Source organism: Triturus cristatus, chromosome 3_2, assembly GCF_964204655.1.
Source record: "Triturus cristatus chromosome 3_2, aTriCri1.1, whole genome shotgun sequence".
Lineage (NCBI taxonomy): Eukaryota > Metazoa > Chordata > Amphibia > Caudata > Salamandridae > Triturus > Triturus cristatus.
Genome location: NC_140584.1, coordinates 624,231,032 through 624,251,915, shown reverse-complemented (window position 1 = coordinate 624,251,915; position 20,884 = coordinate 624,231,032). Strand labels below are relative to the sequence as shown.

General features: G+C 43.1%; 1 protein-coding gene across 2 annotated transcripts in view; it reads right to left on the bottom strand.

Annotated features, from left to right (window-relative positions):
- DAGLA (diacylglycerol lipase alpha) overlaps nt 1-20,884 on the bottom strand; it is a 321,198-nt gene that overhangs the window by 48,662 nt on the left and 251,652 nt on the right. For both annotated transcript variants that reach the window (XM_085648539.1, XM_085648538.1), the window contains exons 11-15: nt 6,584-6,667; nt 6,115-6,192; nt 5,232-5,312; nt 1,366-1,508; nt 379-447 (exon numbers count right to left, since the gene is read on the bottom strand). In XM_085648539.1, the coding sequence (XP_085504665.1) occupies nt 379-447; nt 1,366-1,508; nt 5,232-5,312; nt 6,115-6,192; nt 6,584-6,667 (455 nt within the window). The remainder of the gene's footprint in view (nt 1-378; nt 448-1,365; nt 1,509-5,231; nt 5,313-6,114; nt 6,193-6,583; nt 6,668-20,884) is intronic.

Here is a 20,884-nt window from a genome sequence, read left to right as displayed (position 1 = left end):
TATATAGCAGAGGTTGGCAGAGGATGGTGGTGTGGCAGTGGTTACCATGGAGACAGCACATGTGAGCGATGTGGGACATGCTACTACTATAGAGACAGCACAGGTGTGATAGAGGTTACCATGGAGACAGGACGAGTGTCAGATGTTGAAGATGATAACGGAGTATGTTGAAAGCCACATGGAATGATTCAGATCCGGCTGCAAATGGTTAGACAGGACAATAAAGCTGTGAGACAGACCCCAGCGCCTGACCATTACATGACCAGCAGGCAGCGCCGCATGAACAGGAAGTGAAAAGCAGGCAGGAGGTAGATGGCGAAGAGGGTTGTTCTGTGGGGCTGGAGAAATGCCCCACGATGTTTCTGGACCGAGACTTGCCTGGGGACGAGATCTTTCCCAAGAACAACCGAAGTGACAAACTCCTTAGAATATTCCATGGCGTCCTCACTGCAAGAGAAACAGGTTAAAAGCAGCAGCAGCACAAGGGCAGTTAGGGGCCTCTTATCTCTAACCTTCCCAGATAAATACCTACACTCCCCTTTATTAAGGAGAATTCTAACATTTAAATCAGTGCTCCGTTCCATGATCCCGCCATTTCATTACCCCACTACACTAATACTTTGAAGGCAGATACATGCACGCATGGAAAGCGCTGGTAGAAAAAAGTGCCAATGGGGCTTCAAGTAGATTTGTTTCCCTGGCTACTGCAACAACTGTAGAACCTACTTATTATGCTATTTTGCATTTAAATTACTTCTACTAAAAGCGGAATCCTCCTAGCACTACCAGGAAAATCAAGCATGAATTTCACAAGGAGCACCCATCTCTCATGGATGGTCATGTGTAACACCTGGATGAAGCCTCGTCACGCTTAAGAAGCAGGGACGAACAATACATTGTCCCATTTCCCCAAAGTCTCTCAAGCTCCAGTACCAGTTATCACAGGGAAGCTCACAAAAACACCAGCCAGGGAGAGAGAATGCTGAAAATGTGAGGGGCCAAGTGTGGTACTAGGAGGTAAACCCGCTCCACCCTGATCGTCAGGGCCAGTGCACTGACATTTGGAGCTCCAGGAGAAGTGACATTTATTACATCCCCCCCTATGAAATGTATGCTAACATTGGGGTTCCAAAGGCCAGGAGCCTTCTTGCTAGTGGTGACCTAAGCAACTGCCTCAAAGTAAAGCACGTCCCTAAGCCCAGACCAGCCGAGGGCTCCACCCGCCTTCCCAGTCATCCCCCAATTCCTACCTCCTTTCAGTAGTTCTACCAAGGCCCAGTACACGAGCAATGCATAATACTGCGGTCAAACATCTCTTAACTTGCACAATGCGTATGACGGGAGGACCCTGAAGCAGACACTTACCTGAGCAGACCGCCAGGGGGCGAATAGGCAAAGCACTTCAGGGAGGGGTACTGCGGACGGAGAAGGAAGGAGAGAATGGCGGCGGTACCAGCCCCTAGCGAATGCCCAACCACAATTAGACCATAGTGCTTTGTTCCCCGTGCCTGAAAGAAAAGACACATTCAGCGACCATCTGATAGGTGGAGGAAATTACTTCGAAAATGAAAAATCGTCTTACAAACAATGTTAGAATAGCACCTTAGAATACATTTAAACTGCTGCAGAAATTTTCTCACATAGAAAATTACACATAGGCAAAATTGTGCCTGCTATACAACATGATAGAATTATTATTAATGCTGCAAATAATATTATATATTTATATTATATATGGTGTGTTTATTTTAGTGTATACGAAACTATGTAGAAAATTTCCTACCAAGGTATCATTCTTAAATGTGCCTCTTCAGTTAGGCCTAAAAGCCTTTGGTTTTCGACTCTTGCTCATGGCTTAACAGACGTTTATTGAGAACATTTTGCCTAGCACCAGCAACTTGCTTAAGAATGTGCTGACTTCAAGCTTACGTTTCCCTCACCTCATCATCACACCATGTTAGATCATCTACCTAAATACAATGTATCAATGTGACTGCTTGAATAAATAATGATTTAGATATATTTTATGAATGTTTCACAGAATATCATTGTTAGTTTGTTCCATCTTATCCGACTTGCTTTATATTCATAATGGACATAGAGCACATCTTTTAGCTTAGGTAAGAAGGTTCTAATGAGAACTTTCCTCCATGCAACAAGTCCTGAAAAAATGTTTACACTAGATCGGTGTGAATGTTTACTGTGTGAACCCGGAGAAGAAGCATTAGAATTTAACAACACCATCGGATGAGCATGTTCCACTGGTTGAAAGGAGATAACGTCTAATAAGCTTCGATACATTACTGTGTGATTTTATAATAAGTGGTGTTCCTAGCTAGCTAGAAGGAGACTCTTACAGACACTGATCTAGATCCCTCTTCCCTGCCTTGTGACTCTTCTACCAGAGAATTGGTTCTTTTCTTCTGTTGCCGACAGCTACTGCCAAAGGTGACTTTATTTTTTCTTTATCCAAAGACCCTTTTTACTGATCAATGCTACTGCAAAGATCACTCTATTATTAATGGTTGCTACTGCAGCTATAGGGAACTCAGCTGAGTTTCCAGACCGACTCTTTATGGGTAGTGCTTCTTATATTCTAAATCTTGCTCTTTTCTGAAAAAAACTCTTCATGGGTTCTATTTAGGGTAGGCTAGGCTCTAGGGGTGGGCGGACAACTTCGTTCCGCCCACGGAATGTGCGGAGATTTGCCCCTTCCGCCTTCCGCGATGTAGGCGGAGAAACAGGCAAATCTCCGCAAACTCGGGCGGAAATGGATTTGGCCTCCCGCCCGCCCGCCGTATTAAAACTTTACAAAACATTATAATAACAATTTAAATCACCTTACCTTATCGGCGGCGTCCCCGGGCTTCCCTCCGTCTCCATCACGACTTCTTCTGGAAAACTGTGCATGCGCGGGCGCCCGCGCATGCGCAGTTTCCCAGAAGAAGACGCGATGGAGACAGAGGGAAGCCCGGGGACGCTGCCGATAAGGTAAGGTGATTTAAATTGTTATTTATAATGTTTTGTAAAGTTTTAATACTGTGGGCGGGCGGCGCGTAGCGGAGCTATGAGGCGAGTGCGGAGATTGGTTCCATCTCTGTGCCTCTCTGAGTAGACCCCCTACGCGACTTACGCCCACCTCTACTAGGCTCCTTAGCTAGCTTAGTGACAATTTTCCTTTATGGAACACTTTGTATTGATTTACGCTGTCACTAATAAATCTTTCATTGATATTTCTGTAAACCGATTAATCTGAATAAAGATGACAAAACAATACTACTCCTTTAAGATAGATAAATGTGTTAAAACTTCATTACCTCTCATTATTGACTAAACATTAATAATCTGACTGTTGATATATGCATAGTTTATGTTTCAGTTCTAGCTCCATTTAAAATTGTGGCAATGTTGCATTGACCTTTCAAGAGCCATCAGAAATTACCAAAGCACGAAAACTGTATGTTGGGTGTTTAGTACCTTTCTTGGCAAATCCTCAGGCTTCCGCAAAGGCAATACAATGAACTCTCATGGTCCAACTCAAACATGGAAAAGGGGCAATAGCCACTAAGTAGTGCGAAGACAGGGACAGCCCCAACAGGACTCATTTACTGCCCATTTTAAGCCCGCTTCCTACTCACTGAATGCCTCAACTTTCTCCCATCTTTCCATCATTTCTGTAACTCACATACTTAGTTAAAAAACCTAGAAATATGGGCCTGTCTGTGAGTCGGAGAGAGCAGGAGGGTTTTTGACTGTCAGTTAGATGGGGAGGTTGGTGGATGTGTCTGCAGGCCCATCTGCAACATCTCCTCCAACTGAGAATACCAGCCCTTCAACAGTCCCCATCTCATAATGACCCTTATCTTGTAACCTTCCTCATGGGGCACACCCCTTACTTACAGCTCAATGACTAACTCAGACTTTCTCCACTTCACTAACCCCATCCAAGTAGTCTTCATTCAGGAAGCTGACAACCCGTCGCCTGACAAGCTTTCCTTTCCATCGCCTGACAAGCTTTCCCAATATCAACAATTGGTCACGTGAACTAATGTATTGCCCTTGTGACAAGATGTCAAAACAATCGACCATGCATATATTGTTCTTTTGTAAAGTTTACACGGATTTAAGAAATTCTTTTATTAAGCTGTTAACGAAATCTTTAAACTTTAGCTAATGTAGACAGGCTTTTTTACATTTACAACTACTTCCAAATTTGTACACATATGGTTTTAGCACAATATTTTTGGGATGCTATCTTCAGAAGGAAATCGCTATTAGGTGAGCAGATCATTACTGCCTTATGCTAAACTGTTTTTGTACTTTTTTTACCCTCGATTTTTAACCTATTTTTTATCCATTTTACTGTATTGTATTTTACTATGTACACTTTTATGATACACCATATGAATCTAATAAAGTATATATTGATTGAAAACCCCATCCTTCCACCGCAGTTCACTGATCGTCCCATCCTTCTCATCTTTTATTCAACTTACACATAGCCCTAACATTCCAACCCCATATCAGATTGCTCCAGCCTCCCAGGTTCAGTACAACTTACTGCCAGTGCTCCATCCTTCCAACCTGCAACAAAATCCTTCAATCCTTATCCTTCCGGTACAAGTAACTGAAAGCTCAGCCCTCCAGCCTGGCTCCCTAGCAGCTTCGACCCTTCCTGTAACTCCCAACAGTCTTATTCTTCCAAATACAACACACACACAGCTTATTACATTTAAGCCCAACTTTTCCGCAGAGTTGTTCTTTCTGACTTCCCGACTCACTGACAGGTCCTTTCGTACATCTTTTCTGAGTGACAGTTCCATCCTTACAACATCAGCTCACTCACTGTTGCCCCCTGCTCTTCGATTTTCCTAAATCTCCTCACTCTGCCTCGCACGTCAACTCCCCAATTGTTCCCATCCTTTTGCTAACATTCTTCCAATCCATTGACCAGCCAATGCTTCCAACCAGTTCTCCCATATTCCTACCTCCCAGGGACTTCCTCCGTACAAGGCGCTTGTCACTGTTACACAAGAGACAATGCAGGATTGTCTACCTTGCAGTGTACTGAAGGGACAGAACTTTGGATCCACTATCAGCTGCGCCCGATAGAGAAGCTGTCTCCCGAAACACTTTACAAGAGGAGAGGACAACATGCACAACCAGACTAGAAGACCACATCAATACACCCCTAGTGCTGCATACAGGTTGACACTGGAGAAAAGACTGACCAGGTCACGCCCAAAAGCTTGAGACAGCACCATCTCCTGCTCCAGTTTCTTCTTGATGTACTCTGCAGACAAGACCATCCCCTGCCATCAACAAGAGAAAAAATAAAAGCAACACACAAGGGTGAATAAGGGACCAGTGAAGAAAAAATGGAGAGGAAACAGGAAGATTAAGAAGATGGAAAGATGTTTTATAGACACAAAAGAAAAGATACTAAAGTGACTTAGGCACATCCATGACATCACTAATAGATATGCCTCTGTGGAACAGGTAGGTACAAATGACATACTCTACAAGAGAGGCATTCAAGGAACTAAGAGGTAGGGAATTAGCAGAGTGGCAACGAAAGTAATATAAAAGGCCACAGAGACATGAAATTCAGTTCCCAGGGAAAACCTCTAATGGGTCACACAATCGCACTGAAGACATAAAGCCTGATTTAGAGTTTGGCGATGAGTTTCATCATCATAAACGTGATGGATATCTTGTCCACCGTATAAATAAACAGGATAGAATGCACTTGTAATAAGGCGGACAGGATATCCATCACATTATAAATCAGGTCCATAGTTTGAGTTCAGCACAAAGAAGCAGGGTAGATAAGTAACAGTGCGACAGTACACAGGTAGGGATTGCAAAAAAGCTGCACAGGTGGACAAAAGTATAGTTTAAAAAGAGTAAGTCTGCAAGGAAGAAACCGAGATAATCATTTAATTCTGGTGTGATAGAGACAGGAAGATACAGGAACACAGCAGTGTTGAAAGATTGGCAGAAGGGTACGTAAAATCGATAATCAAGAAGAAACAAAATACATAAGTAGTGACAAACAAAAACTGAGCAACATAAATAAAACAAGATGAAGAAATAAAGCTACGTTTACTGTACCTTGTGACCCAGCCATGTGCCATGCTGACCCTCCACCGGGAGGCGCTCTGCATCGCCTGTGAGATCCGTCAGGGCATCCTGAGATCAGAGAAGCCAAAGCAGTTCAGCTGGTTAGGTTACTGTGTGAGGAGGGGATGAAATTGGGTATGAAGTGTAAGGAATGCTGCAGATGTGTCTGCTTGAGAAGAGGGTGAGTGGTGGCCAGTGAATGTGATAATTTGGTGGGAGTTCTGATACAGACTCTGATTTACAGTTTGGTAGACGGGATACTCTATCAGAAAAGTGATGGATGTCCCGCCAGATGTATTACAAATGCATTATTTCCAATGGCACTTTGTAGTAAGGTGAACGGCATATCCGTAATGTTTGTGACAGAGTATCCCACCCACCAAACTCTAAATCAGGCCCTAAGTGCTGGATTTGATGGTGGCATTGATTCCCTTTTTGTATATGTGGAAAATGCACTTACCTTGGGTGAGAGAGTCCCTCGAATGCTGATCACCACCCTTTTCTTGTCATGATCCACTGCCACAAAGAAGGGCGTTTCATAGACCTAAGAGCAAGAAGGGTAGACTGATGTTTAGGTCGCACACAATATGTGAGACAAACATGGAATAGCAACCAGACAAAAGAAACTGCTATTGACCTGTAACAAAGGCACTTGAGAATGTACCTTTCACAGGCTATGGGCCTAATGTATCTAAAGTATTTACCAATTCTGTATCTATGGGAAAATGTGTTAGTATAAAGGGGCCTATATTTTTACACTTTGTGTGGCTAGCACACTTTGAAACACAAAAAACAAATCTCCCATCCATATAAACAGATTAAGTGTCTAATAACACCATGCTGATTTTAAAAAGAACTCCAGATTCTTCTGAACTTAAACACCATGACCAGGTCTGTTATGAAGACTTCACACTGGGAAATCAGCTAACGTTGCCTTTAAGTATAGTGGGTAGTCTCAGCTAAGAAAAATAACATACTTCCGAAGTAGCATTACAGGTAAGTAGCACAAACCTCTGTATGTAGCTTTAATGATGCACAGATTCAAATAGTTATAGTCAGCAACAACCATAATGACAATCTCTACATTGACCATAGTGTTGTGTAGTTCCTACCAATCCGTGGGACCTGCGCATTGTTCAGACAACATAAACTAAGGGCTTGGTGTCAAGACTGATTCCAGACATGCTCGCAGGATATATTGGCCTATAGACCAGCTAGCTTACAGTACCACCATAAGCCCCTTAACCAAGCAGGGAGCGGATAGTTTCTGGCAACCCCGATTTCTCAGGAATCGCGGAAACAGTACAGAACCTTTTGTTCAGTCACTCGTGCTCACTTATTCTCAGAGAAATATACAGAGAATACACAGTGGAACATTTTCAATAATATGTTATTCTGGCATAAGATACGTGTGCTGCAATGATTAGTAGCCAGAAGCAGATAAACGTGATTACAAGCACCAAGAGCGTAAATGGTAGCCATAGTTCTACCATGGTGCTAAACAACTGTATATATGCAGGCATATAAACAATGCAGTAATCCGGCGTACTCCTACTATGCGAACCCTACTCTAAGTGTACCTACAGTGTATGTAGGTGTAGAGCTAGGAATCGCCCCCAAGGGACAACCCAGCCCCATTACCTGATTGTATGGAGTGAAGGACCCAGTCTTAGTCACAAACTGGACAGCACTCACAAGATGTAAGGTGGCTGTGTGGTGATTTCTCAGCATGCAAGAACCCTCCGTGTCAGCGGAAGTGCCTCCTCTACTAATCTATCAGGATGCTAATCTTTTATAATAGAAAGCAGCCTTGCGATGTACACATAGATTAGTGATGATGTGGATTTGTAGATAGCCCTGTCCCCCAGTGGATGAAGATCGTGATGACATTTGTACATAGTAAGGAACGAGACATGATGTTCAGGGTGTTGTAATAATGTTGTGTGAAGTTAGATGTAAAACACGTTTAGTTTCAGAGAAACTAATCCAACATTGTCGTGCGTGCAAATGTATGCAAAAGGTCACACCCTGGAAATATTATAGAAGATGCATTAATGTTCCTACTACAAGATACTGATCTAGAAATGTGCATATTTTTACTTAACTTCTTAAACAGTTTTAGGTCAGTGGAGAAATTCACTGTTTAATATTGAGACTATGTGCTAATAAGTAAGTGAAATATATTTGGTAGAAGTTTGTATAACATTTAATCATTTTACCCTTAGATGTGAGAACATTTTAACCTGGGGTCCATGATGTCTACTCAGGGGGTCTGCAACAGTTTTTGAAAATTAAACATTTGAAAATTAATAAAGTGGGTAAACAGATAAAGTATAATTGAGCATTTTAAAACGCTCTGAAAATATGTTGGAATTTGAAAATGGAGGTGTAGAATTAAGTGGTTATCCTTAGCTTGATTAGTGGGAGCAGCAAAAGTCCAGCCAACATTCTAGCATGGGTGATTAGGAGTCTTAACTGAGAACCCTCAGAAAAACGCTGAGGTGGCTACCTTCTTCCACACGTAGAGTGGTAATTCAAGGTCTGATTTTGTCATGTCTAGACTATGGGAATTCACTACATTTTGGAAGTCCTCAATCAGTCATAAAAACAACTGCAGAGGATCCAAAATGCAGCAGCTCGTACACTCCTGGGACTACCAACAGCATTACATTGGCTACCAGTAAATAAAAGGATAATCTATCGCTATATGCTCTGAAGCACAACGAGCGCTGAACAGGACGGGCCCACAACTGTTGCAACTTCTCATAAGTCCCTACTGTCCCGGCAGATCATTGCGCTCTGCAACTCTAGGTTTGCTTACTGTCACCATAATCAAAAAAGCCTGGAATGGAGGACGTTCATTTTCGTGTCTGGTCTCAAAGTTATGGAACACCTAACCAGTAGCAATAAGGGAGAACAAGGTGGAACTTGAGGGCATATTAGCAAGACCAGCGATATAATTATCGCCGTTTTAGCGGCAGGAAACTTCCACTAAAACGGCGATAATGGGCTTGATAATATGCGTTATAGAATTCCAATAGAAGCCCAGGTTAGATGTGCAGGACATCTATCCTGGGCGTCTATTGGAATTCTCCAGGGTATATTATCAAGCCCATTATTGCCATTTTAGCGGCAGTTTCCTGCTGGTAAAACTGCGATAATTTTATCGCCGGTCTTGCTAATATGCCCCTAAGTTTCTGAAAACAGCTTAAGACATTTGTGTTTATCGTAAATGTACGGTGTAAAGCCTGACAAGACCTAAAGCTCTGGGAGGCCTGTTGGGTAACCATGCGCTATAGAAGTGTCAAGAATAGATGGAAGAGTAGAACTGAGGCACTAGTATGCGCAACAAAAGCTCAGCTTGTACTTGTAACAAAAATTGAGCAAGGAATACAAATATCGTAGTCACCATGAAGATTATGTTCACTACTCTGTCATCCTTGATCTTCCTACCGTCCATTCTTTTGGGACTAGGGAGCATATTATCAACGGCCAGCGACAACTTTATTATCGCAAGCTATCTCTGGAATTTATTTCCCTGGTAGCGCGTTATTAACAACGCGTTACTCCAGGGCGATAAAAATTCCAGAGATAGCGAGGTTATCGCCCTTTTTCTTGGAACATCGCTGGTTTTCCAGCAATGTTCCCTGCAAAACGGCGATAACCTTGCTGATACAACCCAGAGGGTCGTATCAGCATAATCCACCCCAATGTTGGGGATAGGTAAGTCTGCATTTTAGCAGACGTTAGTTTTTGGAGAAAACAGCAGTTTTAAAATGCTGGGGCAGCCTTGTAAACATCGCAATGTGAACATCAGCGATATTTACAAGGTTGTCCATCTGGGGTACGCCCAGTGACGCCCACTTTGCATCTCATTAGAGATGCAAAGGGAGGCGTTGGGTAAAAGGGTGCTAACATGCGATTATGCATGTTGGCACCCTCTTGTAAATAGGGTGATAGTTTTATCTCCGCTTTTTTGGCTTTTTAAGCCAAAAAAGCGGAGATAAAGCCCTTTTAAATATGCCCCCAGGTCTTTTGCAGAACCTCCGGGACAAATGAGGCATTACTTCTAGAAAAAATATCTAAAAAAAAACCTGAAAAAAAGATGAAAAGATGAGATTGTTCGTGCAGCAGTCTTACAGGTCTCTGCAATAGGGTTGTGCATCTTGAGAGCAATAGATGCTACCTCTTATCTAGTGCTTGGATAAGAAAGTTTGTGGAGATCAGAAATTGCACAATGTTGGTATGAATGTGAAACAAAGAAAACAAAATGATTATTTACTTGTTGGAGCAGGTTTGCAACTTTAGGAGTTTTCTGGAATTTAATGCTGTGCATTATTCCGGCATCTAGTGGTTTGGTCCAGAATGGTCTCTTTCTTCTCTCTTTTTTAAATTTTTTCATATGCATCGCCATAGAACACCATTTGGTATGTTCATCCTCCTGTGATATCAGATGTGTGCGCCGAAAGTTCTTGTGCGTGGTCACATCTTTAGATTCCTTTTTTCTCTTAGTGACGTGGAGATGCTTGAACTGGCCCACTTTGCGGAGCCGATTTGGTGGGCTTGCCTGGTTAATTCCTCTTCTCATTTCCAGGGAGGCAGGTGGGTCACATGGAACCCAGAAAACTCTTCAAGCTGCAAAACTACTCCTACACGTAAGTAACCATTTCATTTTGCAGAGTGAATCTTTTTTGGATTCCAAATGCTATGCACTGATTTCATAGCGATAACTCTATCCTTAGGTAGGCTGGGATGAAATGTGCTTGAATTTGCTCACAGGGGTTTCAGTACTCTTTGACCCACTTGGGCCTGTGTATTTGTCCACACATTATATACAAAACAAAAATGGAGAGAAAGGGATTCTTACAATGGTAGACCATTGAAGGGGGGCATTCCCAGTCCCCTAGTTACATAATATCAAACAGAATGAGGGAGTACTCACATAAGACAGAGAACTGTCTATAGAGTATTGGCACGTGGAGCAGATGAAGAAAAATTCTTTCTTAAGAAGACCTCTCACTCACCAACCTAGTTGGTGACATGCTTCATCATTGAGGTCCCACCCAGATAGCCGAGTGCCATCCAGGTGCACACTCGCTAAGGTGTGCCCTGTCCACGGTCAGTAGTAGAAACCTAACCCATTACTCACGGTTAGGGAACCTTTCTCCAAGTCGTTGAAAGGAAAAATTTAGAGAGCAATATTAGCGCATCTCATGGGAGACGGGATCACGCGATTTGTAACTTCCAAATTCAGAACCACAAATCAGTCTGCTTTTACGCCTAGTAGTGATCTGCCCAATCTCCCGGTGGAATTTATTTATTATTGTGGACAGGGCACACCTTAGCGAGTGTGCACTTCCCGGGTCATGTTTTATGGTCCTGACGAAAACCTTAGCAATCGCAACATTATGGTTGAAACATGTAGACCTTAATTATTCTTTTTCACCTATTTTTATTATTAGATACCAGAGGTCAATCTAACCTTCCTTGGTGTCTTCACTATTTTTAATCATTGTCCTAATTACCCCAGAATAAAGTATTTCCAATTGGGTTAAATTCGGCCAACTTTTATCTAAATTCACTACTCACCTTAAAAAAACCAGCTCCACTGTAGTCAGGTGTCGCAGCACACCCGGATGGCACTCGGCTATCTGGGTGGGACCTCAATGATGAAGCATGTCACCAACTAGGTTGGTGAGTGAGAGGTCTTCTTAAGAAAGAATTTTTCTTCATCTGCTCCACGTGCCAATCCTCTATAGACAGTTCTCTGTCTTATGTGAGTACTCCCTCATTCTGTTTGATATTTGTCCACACAGTCATGCTTTGTGAAGGTGTGTATGGAGGACCATGTAGCTGCAGTACATATGTCATTGATGGAACCATTTGCTATAAAGACAAGGGTTGCTCCCTTTTTAGGTTTCACCTGCACAGCGCTTAGAACACGGCCACCTGGCTCCTAAGTCCCTTTACTTACTACTGGCTAGCTCCCATGTAGCTCCCATGTCACTCATTTCCTTGCTGGTCAGCGCCTCCTCCTTGCCTCTGTCATCATGCTTTGGAGCCTGGACCAAGTACTGCTTCCAATGACCAGTGCCCTTCCACTGGCTGCATGCTGTTGGAGGTTCACATAAGCCATGTTTCGAACTTCGTTGTCCTACACTTTCATTTGCTGGTATCATTATACTTTCACCACCCGTTGTCTCTGGTGCGCTTCTGTAGCTAGCTTTATCGATGGATGTATTGTGGAAGAATAGTGTCCCTGGGGTTGATTTCCTTTTAGAATTACTTCATAGCCGCTGGTTATGGTTTATTTATTTATTTATTTATTCATTTATAAAGCGCATGGTTATACCTAACGGTGTGTCCCCGCGCTGAGACATCGAGATAAGTAGCTCAGAAAGAGACTTGACACAGCGCTTAAACGTTGTTATTCAGAAATAGCCATGTCTTCAGCTGTCTACGGAAAGCGCATTCGCTAGGCTCGGTTCTCATTGTTATTGGTAGCGTGTTCCATAATTTTGCAGCTAGAAATCTAAAGGAGCGAGCTCCCATTCTGGCTCTAAAAATTCTCGGGATTTAATAACTTGCAGCAAACGATAAAGTTTAATAACTTGCAGCAAACGATAGACTTTAGTAAATCATTCCAATCGATTATTTTAGTATTATGGCATCAGAATTCTTTTGTAATGTATTCAACACCAAATACATACTCTTCTACCCCAGTCTGCAGGCAACAGTTACCATAATTGTGTTTCTATGATTGTTACAGCCTATTTTTCACTATTTGCACACCCACGGTTGCCTAAACAGGCACTTTTTTTAAATTGTATTTTTTTTATAAACAAACAGTCCAAATACTTTGAAGGGAAGATCCAGCTTTCTTTACAAGTATGAATGTCAAAAGGTAGCAAAACATTATATATATATATATATATATATATATATATATATATATTACCTACTGGCGGTCGCCAGTAGGTAGTTATAGTTAGGACCCTCTTACCATAGGAAAACCGCAACATTCTATTTTGAATAACTTTGGCGCCGGTCGACGAATCCACGCCAAATTTTCAAAATAGGTGGGGCGCTGCGCTCCGCTCCTACCCTGAAAGTCTCGGGGGGATTCGTCAAGCGGGGGCTGAGATAAAAGGGGGGTCCCAAAATGCGTTTTTCCCATGCATTTTTCCATAGGACCTTTAGACACAGCCACAGCCCGAACGGCTGAACAGAGTTAAATGAAATTTGGCAGAGAGGTAGTCCTCGGGTCAAGGAAGTGCCTTTTGTAGGTTTGGTGTAAATCTGTTCAGTAGATTCTGAGAAAATAGCCTTTAAATCAATATATATATCTGAGCCAGCTTACGGTGCGCTTACGGTGCGCTTACCGTACGCGTACGGTGACGTGCGCGAGCGCGATTCTGATTGGCTGTTAGATCTTAGTAAACATTCGAATCGGTCGAAACCAGGAAGCGGCGGCCGCCATTTTCTCTCTCGCACTCCGAGTGGGGATTAAAAAACAAAGGACAAAAACATGTAAAGGGGCTGTTTAGACAGCTCCTAAGCACCTAGCCATGTTGGGGGAGTCCCCAAAGATCCCCCAAGGCCAAAAACGGAATTTTAATTTTTTCGATAATTTCGCCGATTACGCTTACTGTACGCGTACGGTAAAAAGTTTTTTTAAAAAAAGTATCCATACTCTCCCCACCCCATGTCCAAATGGTGCCCGAAGGGCACCATTTGTACATGGCATATCACAGATGTGAAAAATTAAAATATTACCTTTCACAACGAACGCATCATATGTCCTCCATGTGCGCACGGTGCGTGAAGCGCATCGTGCGTACATGGCCCATCTAGCGTAACGTGGGCACGCGGTGCGCGTAGCGCACCGCGTGCCCACCGTGCGTGCACGGCACTAACTGCGTAAAGTGGGCGCGCGGTGCGCGAAGCGCACCGCGTGCTCACTGTGCGCGCACGGTGCGCGAAGCGCACCGTGCGCGCACGCCACGAATGGCGTAAAGTAACTTAGCATTTAAAAAACCGTACAAATTCACTGAAAAAACCATAGGTTTCACACACGTTATAGTTAGGAATTAGCATTTAAAAAACCTTGCAAATTCACTGAAAAAACCATAGGTTTCACACATGTTATAGTTAGCGGAAATTTTACTGATAAAAAACCAATGAAATTCCCCCGTTATAGTTAGTGCAGGCAACTATAACTCACGCGACCGCAATCTTCTGCTGATGACATATGTGTCTTTATGAAAAAAAAATATTTGTAATATATGTATAGCTAAAAATTTATGGAAGAAGACATGGGCAAATAAGTGTCTAAATACAGTATTAGCATCAGTAGAGGATTGCGGTCGCGTGAACAGTATGCACCTGGAAATTATGGCATTAATTATCGTGACAGTGATGTTTGAAATAACGCAATTAAGCACAAATTGAAGATTGCACCATGTCACGTTTTGAAATCATCACTACGGTGCATCCTGGGGCCTGTAGGACTGTGTGACAGGCCATGTGACCACTGGGATATAATCACACTCACCTGTGAACAAGGCAAATAGCTGAAACATGTAAGGACCAATGAGTGTTTGGCTGCTGCTGCGCTTGACGAATAAAAGGTCAGCTTAAATGGAAGACGGAGTTGGTCTCTGATTGTTGTTGGTTTGAAAATGACAGGATTCTCCGTTCCTGTGTGCAGAGACCGCCCTGCAGGGTCGGGGGCCCCCGGTAAAATGGAGCTTTTCAGAAACACATATATATATATATATATATATATATATATATATATAGTGTAAATAGGCTCTTTTGTACTAAGATATATATGTATATATAGTGTTTTTACCTCACAATAACGGCTCACCAAGTAAATATGGCTTAAAGGTTCGCCAAATAAACATGGCTTAAAGCTAAAAGATAAAAAAAAGCTCTATGACACGGGCAGCGTTGGACATGTCATAGTGCTCTTTAAAAAAAACTTTTAAGCCATGCTGCACAGCAGCTTGCGCTGCTGTGTATTATGGTTAAAGAAAATTGACAAAACCAATAGATTTTGCAGAGGTGAAATCAACTGGCCTTGAAAATGCTTGTTCCTTGTGGGGGTGCACCCTGGATTTATCTTCTAGCTGCCTTTTCACTTTTTGTAGCAAATGTGAATTGTCTGTACTATCCATTGTGCAATGGTTCCCTTAGTTACTGATGTTCCCTGGTTTGCTTGAACAAAGGAGACCAAGAATTTCTTTCTTTCTTTAGATAATATGCTTCTCGGAGGTAGTAAATGACTTCTCTTTGCACAACTAGCATTTGGAGGGCTCTTTCAACAGGTGTTTTTGGCTTCTGGAAGAGAGCAGGTAGTTGTATAGTCTGGTTAACATGGAAGTGTGACAAAGCCTTTGGGAGGAATGGCAGGTTTGTCCTCATTACCACTTTGTTCTTATTAATTTGTAAGTATGGTTCTAGGATGGTGAGTGACCCTAGGTAGTGAAGTCTTAGCAACTACAAATGATGTCTTTAGGATTGGGAATTTTAGTTCTGCTTTTTTAATTGGTTCCAATGGCTTCCTCATTAGGTGACTGAATACAGTATTTAGGTTCTATATGTGTGTGGGTGCCGACCTTGTTGGGGCTACCCTCTTTGCTCCTTCCAGGAACCTCTTTATGACTGCTAGGGAAAAAACGTTTCCTACCACGAGTCCCCTAGTGTACGCTACAATGGCGGACAGGTGAACTTTGAGTGACTCAAAGGTTAGGTTTTTTTCCAGCAATTGGCTTAGATCTGTAAGGACCGTGGTGCTGTCAGTTCTATTACTGATGAGACCTTGTCTTTAGCACCAGTGGATGTATCTGTACCCCTTTTCGGTGTAGCGCTTGCACATACTCTGTTTTCTGGCTTCCTTAAGATTCTTTGCGGGATATCGCGGTGACCGAATTCCAAGTACTCAGGAGCTAGGCCATCTGACTGGTTCCGGTTGGCAGACCTGTCCTCCTTGAATCGTGAGTAGATTCTGTGCTGCTGAGTCGCTTATCTGGGCTCCACACAAGTTCTCAACAAGGTCTGAGACCCATGTCTGTCTGGCCAACTGCCGGCTATCAGGATCAGCATCAGGTTAGAGAGCCTGAACTTGTCTATTACCATTGGAATCAGTGGAATCATTGGAAAGGCTTATCCAAATTTCCCTGACATGTTTATTGACAGGGCATTACATTTGGATTGGTGGTGAGGATATCTAGACGCGAATTTTAGACACTCTGTGTTCTCTGGGCTTGCAAACAGATATATGTCTACAGTGCCTCATCAGTGAAAAATGTTGTCCTGCGTTTGTTGTAGTTCCCACTCACAGGATGTGTTTTCCTGATCGCTTACCTTGTCCTTTTGTATGTTTTTCATTGCATCTTGACCAGGGTAGCTTTCCTTTTGATTGTCCATTACCATACGTCCTGAGCTAGTTTTGACAGCGGATACAACCTTGTTCCTCCTTGTTTGCAGAGGTAGAACATTGCAGATGTAGTGTCCATTTGGGTTGACTCAGTCTTTCCTTTTACATGCGTGGGTAAGGCCTTCGGTGCCAGCAACACAGTCTTGAGTTCTAGCAGGTTTCTGTGTTTGACTGCTTTTGTTGAGCTCCATAAGACCCTGAACCTGAGGGTCCCCTTTTGTGCTCTCTGATTCTGTGTGGGAGGCACGGTTGGCCTTGGTGATTGAAAGGTCTCCTCACTGTAAAAGATCTGTGCCCCACCATTTTACCTTCTTCTGAATCACTTTAATGACAATCACTACATCATCCCAATTCCCCATGGCCTATGACCTGTTCTGCAGCACTTCTATGATTGAGCGCATGTGCAGTCTGGTATCAAGTAGGAGCAGGATATAGGCAGGGACATAACTTGGCCAATAAAATTGAGGAGGTGTGAGATTCAGATTTTCCATCAATAACGCTGTTAGAAAATGTTAAAATAGATTATATGACAAGCAAGGCGCATGAGAGGGACTTAAGGGGTAGTGGAAAGAGAGAGGAATGCGGATTGGTGGGCATATTAAGTGAGATAAAACGAAAAATGCTACTTAACAGTATGCATCTGTTCTTGGCATGTAGAGCTGTAGATCCGTATACTTGTGCATAGATCGCCATCTGGTGTTGGGCTCGGATGTTTGAGCTTTATTTTTGTCTTGGAAGAAGTGTTTTGTAGTCACGAGGTAGGTGACTCCTCCCTAGGACGATAGTGCGCATGGGCATCGACTTCATCTCCAGATTGTTTTACCTTGTAGGGTTATGATGGAATTAGTAAGAAATAGAAAATGTGTAATGTATCTATGTAAGATAGTACTGGAACAGATAAAGGTATCCGGGGAGGCGGGTGGGCGAATACGAATCTACAGATCTACATGCCAAGAACAGATGCATACTTGTAAGTAGCATTTTCAGTTCGAAGCATATGAGCTGTAGATCGTATACTTGTGCATAGATTAGACAGCAGTTACCTCCTTGGTGGTGGCTACCTGTATATGTTGCAGTGGTTTGAAAAAGTGTTCTTAATACAGCCTGGACCACACAAGCTTGTTGTTTTGCTTGCACGTCTCCACAATAGTGTTTTGTGAACGTGTGTGGTGTAGACCAAGTTGCTGTTTTGCAGAGGTCATCTAGGGCAATGTTCCCTAAGAATGCCATATATGCCCCTAGTTTACATGTGGAGTGAGCTCTAGGGGGAAAGGTTAAGGTGCGTTTGGCTTTAGCATAGCATATGGATATTGGATGCATTTAACAATCCACCTTGCAATCCCCGTTTTAGAGATGGGATTGCCTTTATGAGGTGGGGAGAAAGCCACAAAAAGTTGTTTAGTCTTTCTAAAGGATTTTGTTCTTTCAATGTAGTAAAGTATTGCTCTTTTTACGTCTAGCATGTGAAGAGCCCGTTCTGCTACTGAGTCTGGTAGAGGGAAAAACACTGAGTTCTACAGACTGGTTAAGGTGGAAAGCAGAGACGACTTTAGGTAGAAATTTTGGGTTAGTCCTAAGAACCACTTTGTTATGATGGATTTCGAGAAATGGTTCTTGTATTGTTTATGCCTGGAGTTCACGGACTCTTCTGAGAGAGGTGATAGCAACCAGGAAAGCTATTTTCCAGGTGAGAAATTGGAATTCGCATGTATGCATAGGTTCAAATGGGGGACCCAGGAGCCTGGTAAGTACCACATTTAGGTTCCATACTGGAGAGGGTGGAACTCTAGGAGGAATTATTCTTTTAAGTGCTTCCATAAATGCCTTGATAGCTGGTACCCTAAACAAAGACAAATGTCTGTTTTGGAGATAGGCTGCTATTGCCGCAAGATGTAGTCTAATGGATGTATACGCTAGGTTACATTGTTGTAGATGCAAAAGGTAACAGATAATGTCTTGAATGGAACCATTTAGTGGGTTGATTTTGTTATTTGTACGGTAAATTACAAATCTTTTCCACTTTGCGCCATAGCAAGCTCTAGTGGTAGGATGTCTTGCCTCCTTAATGATGTTCATGCAGTCTGGCGGGAGATTAAGGTAGCCAAACTCTAAGATTACAGGTGCCAGATCGCAAGGTTGAGTTGATTGGGATCTGCATGCCTTATCTCTCCATGGTTCTGAGCGAGAAGCTTGGGTGAGATGTGTAGCTTTTGATGAAGAACTACTGATAGTTCCAAGAGGGTTGTGAATCATGGTTGTTGGGCCCATGTTGAAGCAATTAGGATCATTGTGAGGGAATGGTGTTTGAGTTTCCGAACCACTAGCAGAATGAGTGGGAGAGGCGGAAAAGCATAAGCAAATTTGCCTGACCATTTCATCCATAGCACACTGCCTTTGAAAAATAGGTGTGGATACCTGGATGCGAAGCTTGGGCATTTTGCGTTTTGGTATGTGGCAAACAGGTCTATTTCTGGGTGGCCCCACATTTGAAAGAATGGAAGGAGAACTTGAGGATGAAGTTCTCATTCGTGAATCTGCTGTTTTTGGCGACTGAGTAGATCCGCAATTTGATTGTGTACTCCTCGGAGGTGTCCTGCAAGGAGATATATGTTTTGAGGAATGGCCCATCTCCATATGCTTTGAGCTAGGTGTAAAGCTGGAGAGAGTGTCCCACCCCCCTGTTTTTGTATATAATACATTGCTGTCATGTTGTCTGTGCGGACTAGGACAGCTTTGCTTAGGTGGTGGATTTGAAATAATTTTAACGCTAGGAAGATTGCCAACAATTCCAGGTAGTTTATGTGGAATTGTTTTTGTTGAGGGATCCATATGCCCTGAATGGTATGGGTTTGAAGATGAGCTCCCAAGCCGGGGAGCGATGCGTCTGCTGTTGGTAGCACTATCTGCGGAACCCGGTCGAGGAACGGCCGCCCTTTGGAAAAGTTTTATGTGTTCCACCACTGCAGAGAGCGATGGGTGCAGTCGTCTACCAAAACCAGATCTGTTAGCTGACCTTAAGCTTGGTTCCACTGAAGTGCCAAACACAATTTACATCCATGAGGAAATAGACATTTATCATAGGTGTATCAGATTTCGTAGTACAGCAAAGTAAGGAAAGCCACTGTGGGTTACAAGTTGTATCATTGTGAGTATTTTACAACATTTTAGAATCACGTTGGTCATTTCTTGTTAAACGGTATTGTACATAGTTAGTACCACATGGTCCAATTATTAGTACATTTCTGGGCAATTTGAAACCGAATGAGAGGATAATCAAAATGGAGCAATTAAACCAACCCTTCCCTCCCACCCTTCCCCGAACTCGTCTGACCCTACCCCAATCTCACCAACTTAACAGAGAATTCAGCCAATGGCGCACATCATCACATTACACATTTGAATATGCACACTTGGTATTATGCAATCATAGGACTGGGTGTAGAATAAAATTGTATACTTGGCAGGGTCTGCGTTATTGGTAACTCCTACTGGTCCTGTACTACGGGGACCGGTGCCGGCGCTAGTGCCTTGAAAGCCTCCAAAATGATATCCTAGTCCTTAGAAATTCTCTTTTTGCTTAGCCCGCGGGGTTCCTCTCGCCGAATTGCCGCGCCTCCTGGACTTCCCCATCTCACCACCTCCCTGTGCCACCCATGGAGTGTTGGGGTTTAACTGACTTCCACCGCATTGTGATAGAATGTTTGGCCATGAGTAGGGCTAGGTCTGTGAAGCGAAGCGGTACTTTCTGCGCCCTGGAGCGCTGTGTCAGTCCTAACAGGCAGTTATCTCCCGTGCTCAGCACAGAAATCTCAGTCGCAGATGCGACTGTTTTAATTACTTCTGACCAGTAGTTAACAATCACTGGGTACAGGTCTAACATGTGAAGCAGGTCTGCCTCCTCTAATTTGCACCTGGGACAGGGGTGTTGCGTGGTTTGGAACATGCGCTGCAGACGGTGTGGGGTGAGATATGCCCTATGTAGCACCATGTATTGGATAAATTTATATTTGGCGTTCCGAGGGATTTTTGGGGGGATATTCTAAAATCATGCACCATTTCTTTGCTGTCAGCTCTTTTTTAAGATGCGTGGACCATCTATTACGTAAGTCCGTCAGTGGGATTCCAGTGTGTGTTTTGATGCCTCTGTACAGCCATTTAGTGAGGTGGCGTCCTCCCCCCATTTGATAGGTCATATAGACCAATTCGAGCTGCGCAGGTGCCTCTCTGTGTGGGGACCATTGTTTTTCACGTATTGGATGACTGCAGCATGCATGAGGTATAGCCTGTCAGTGACCCCGTTGTGACTGGTGAAGTTCC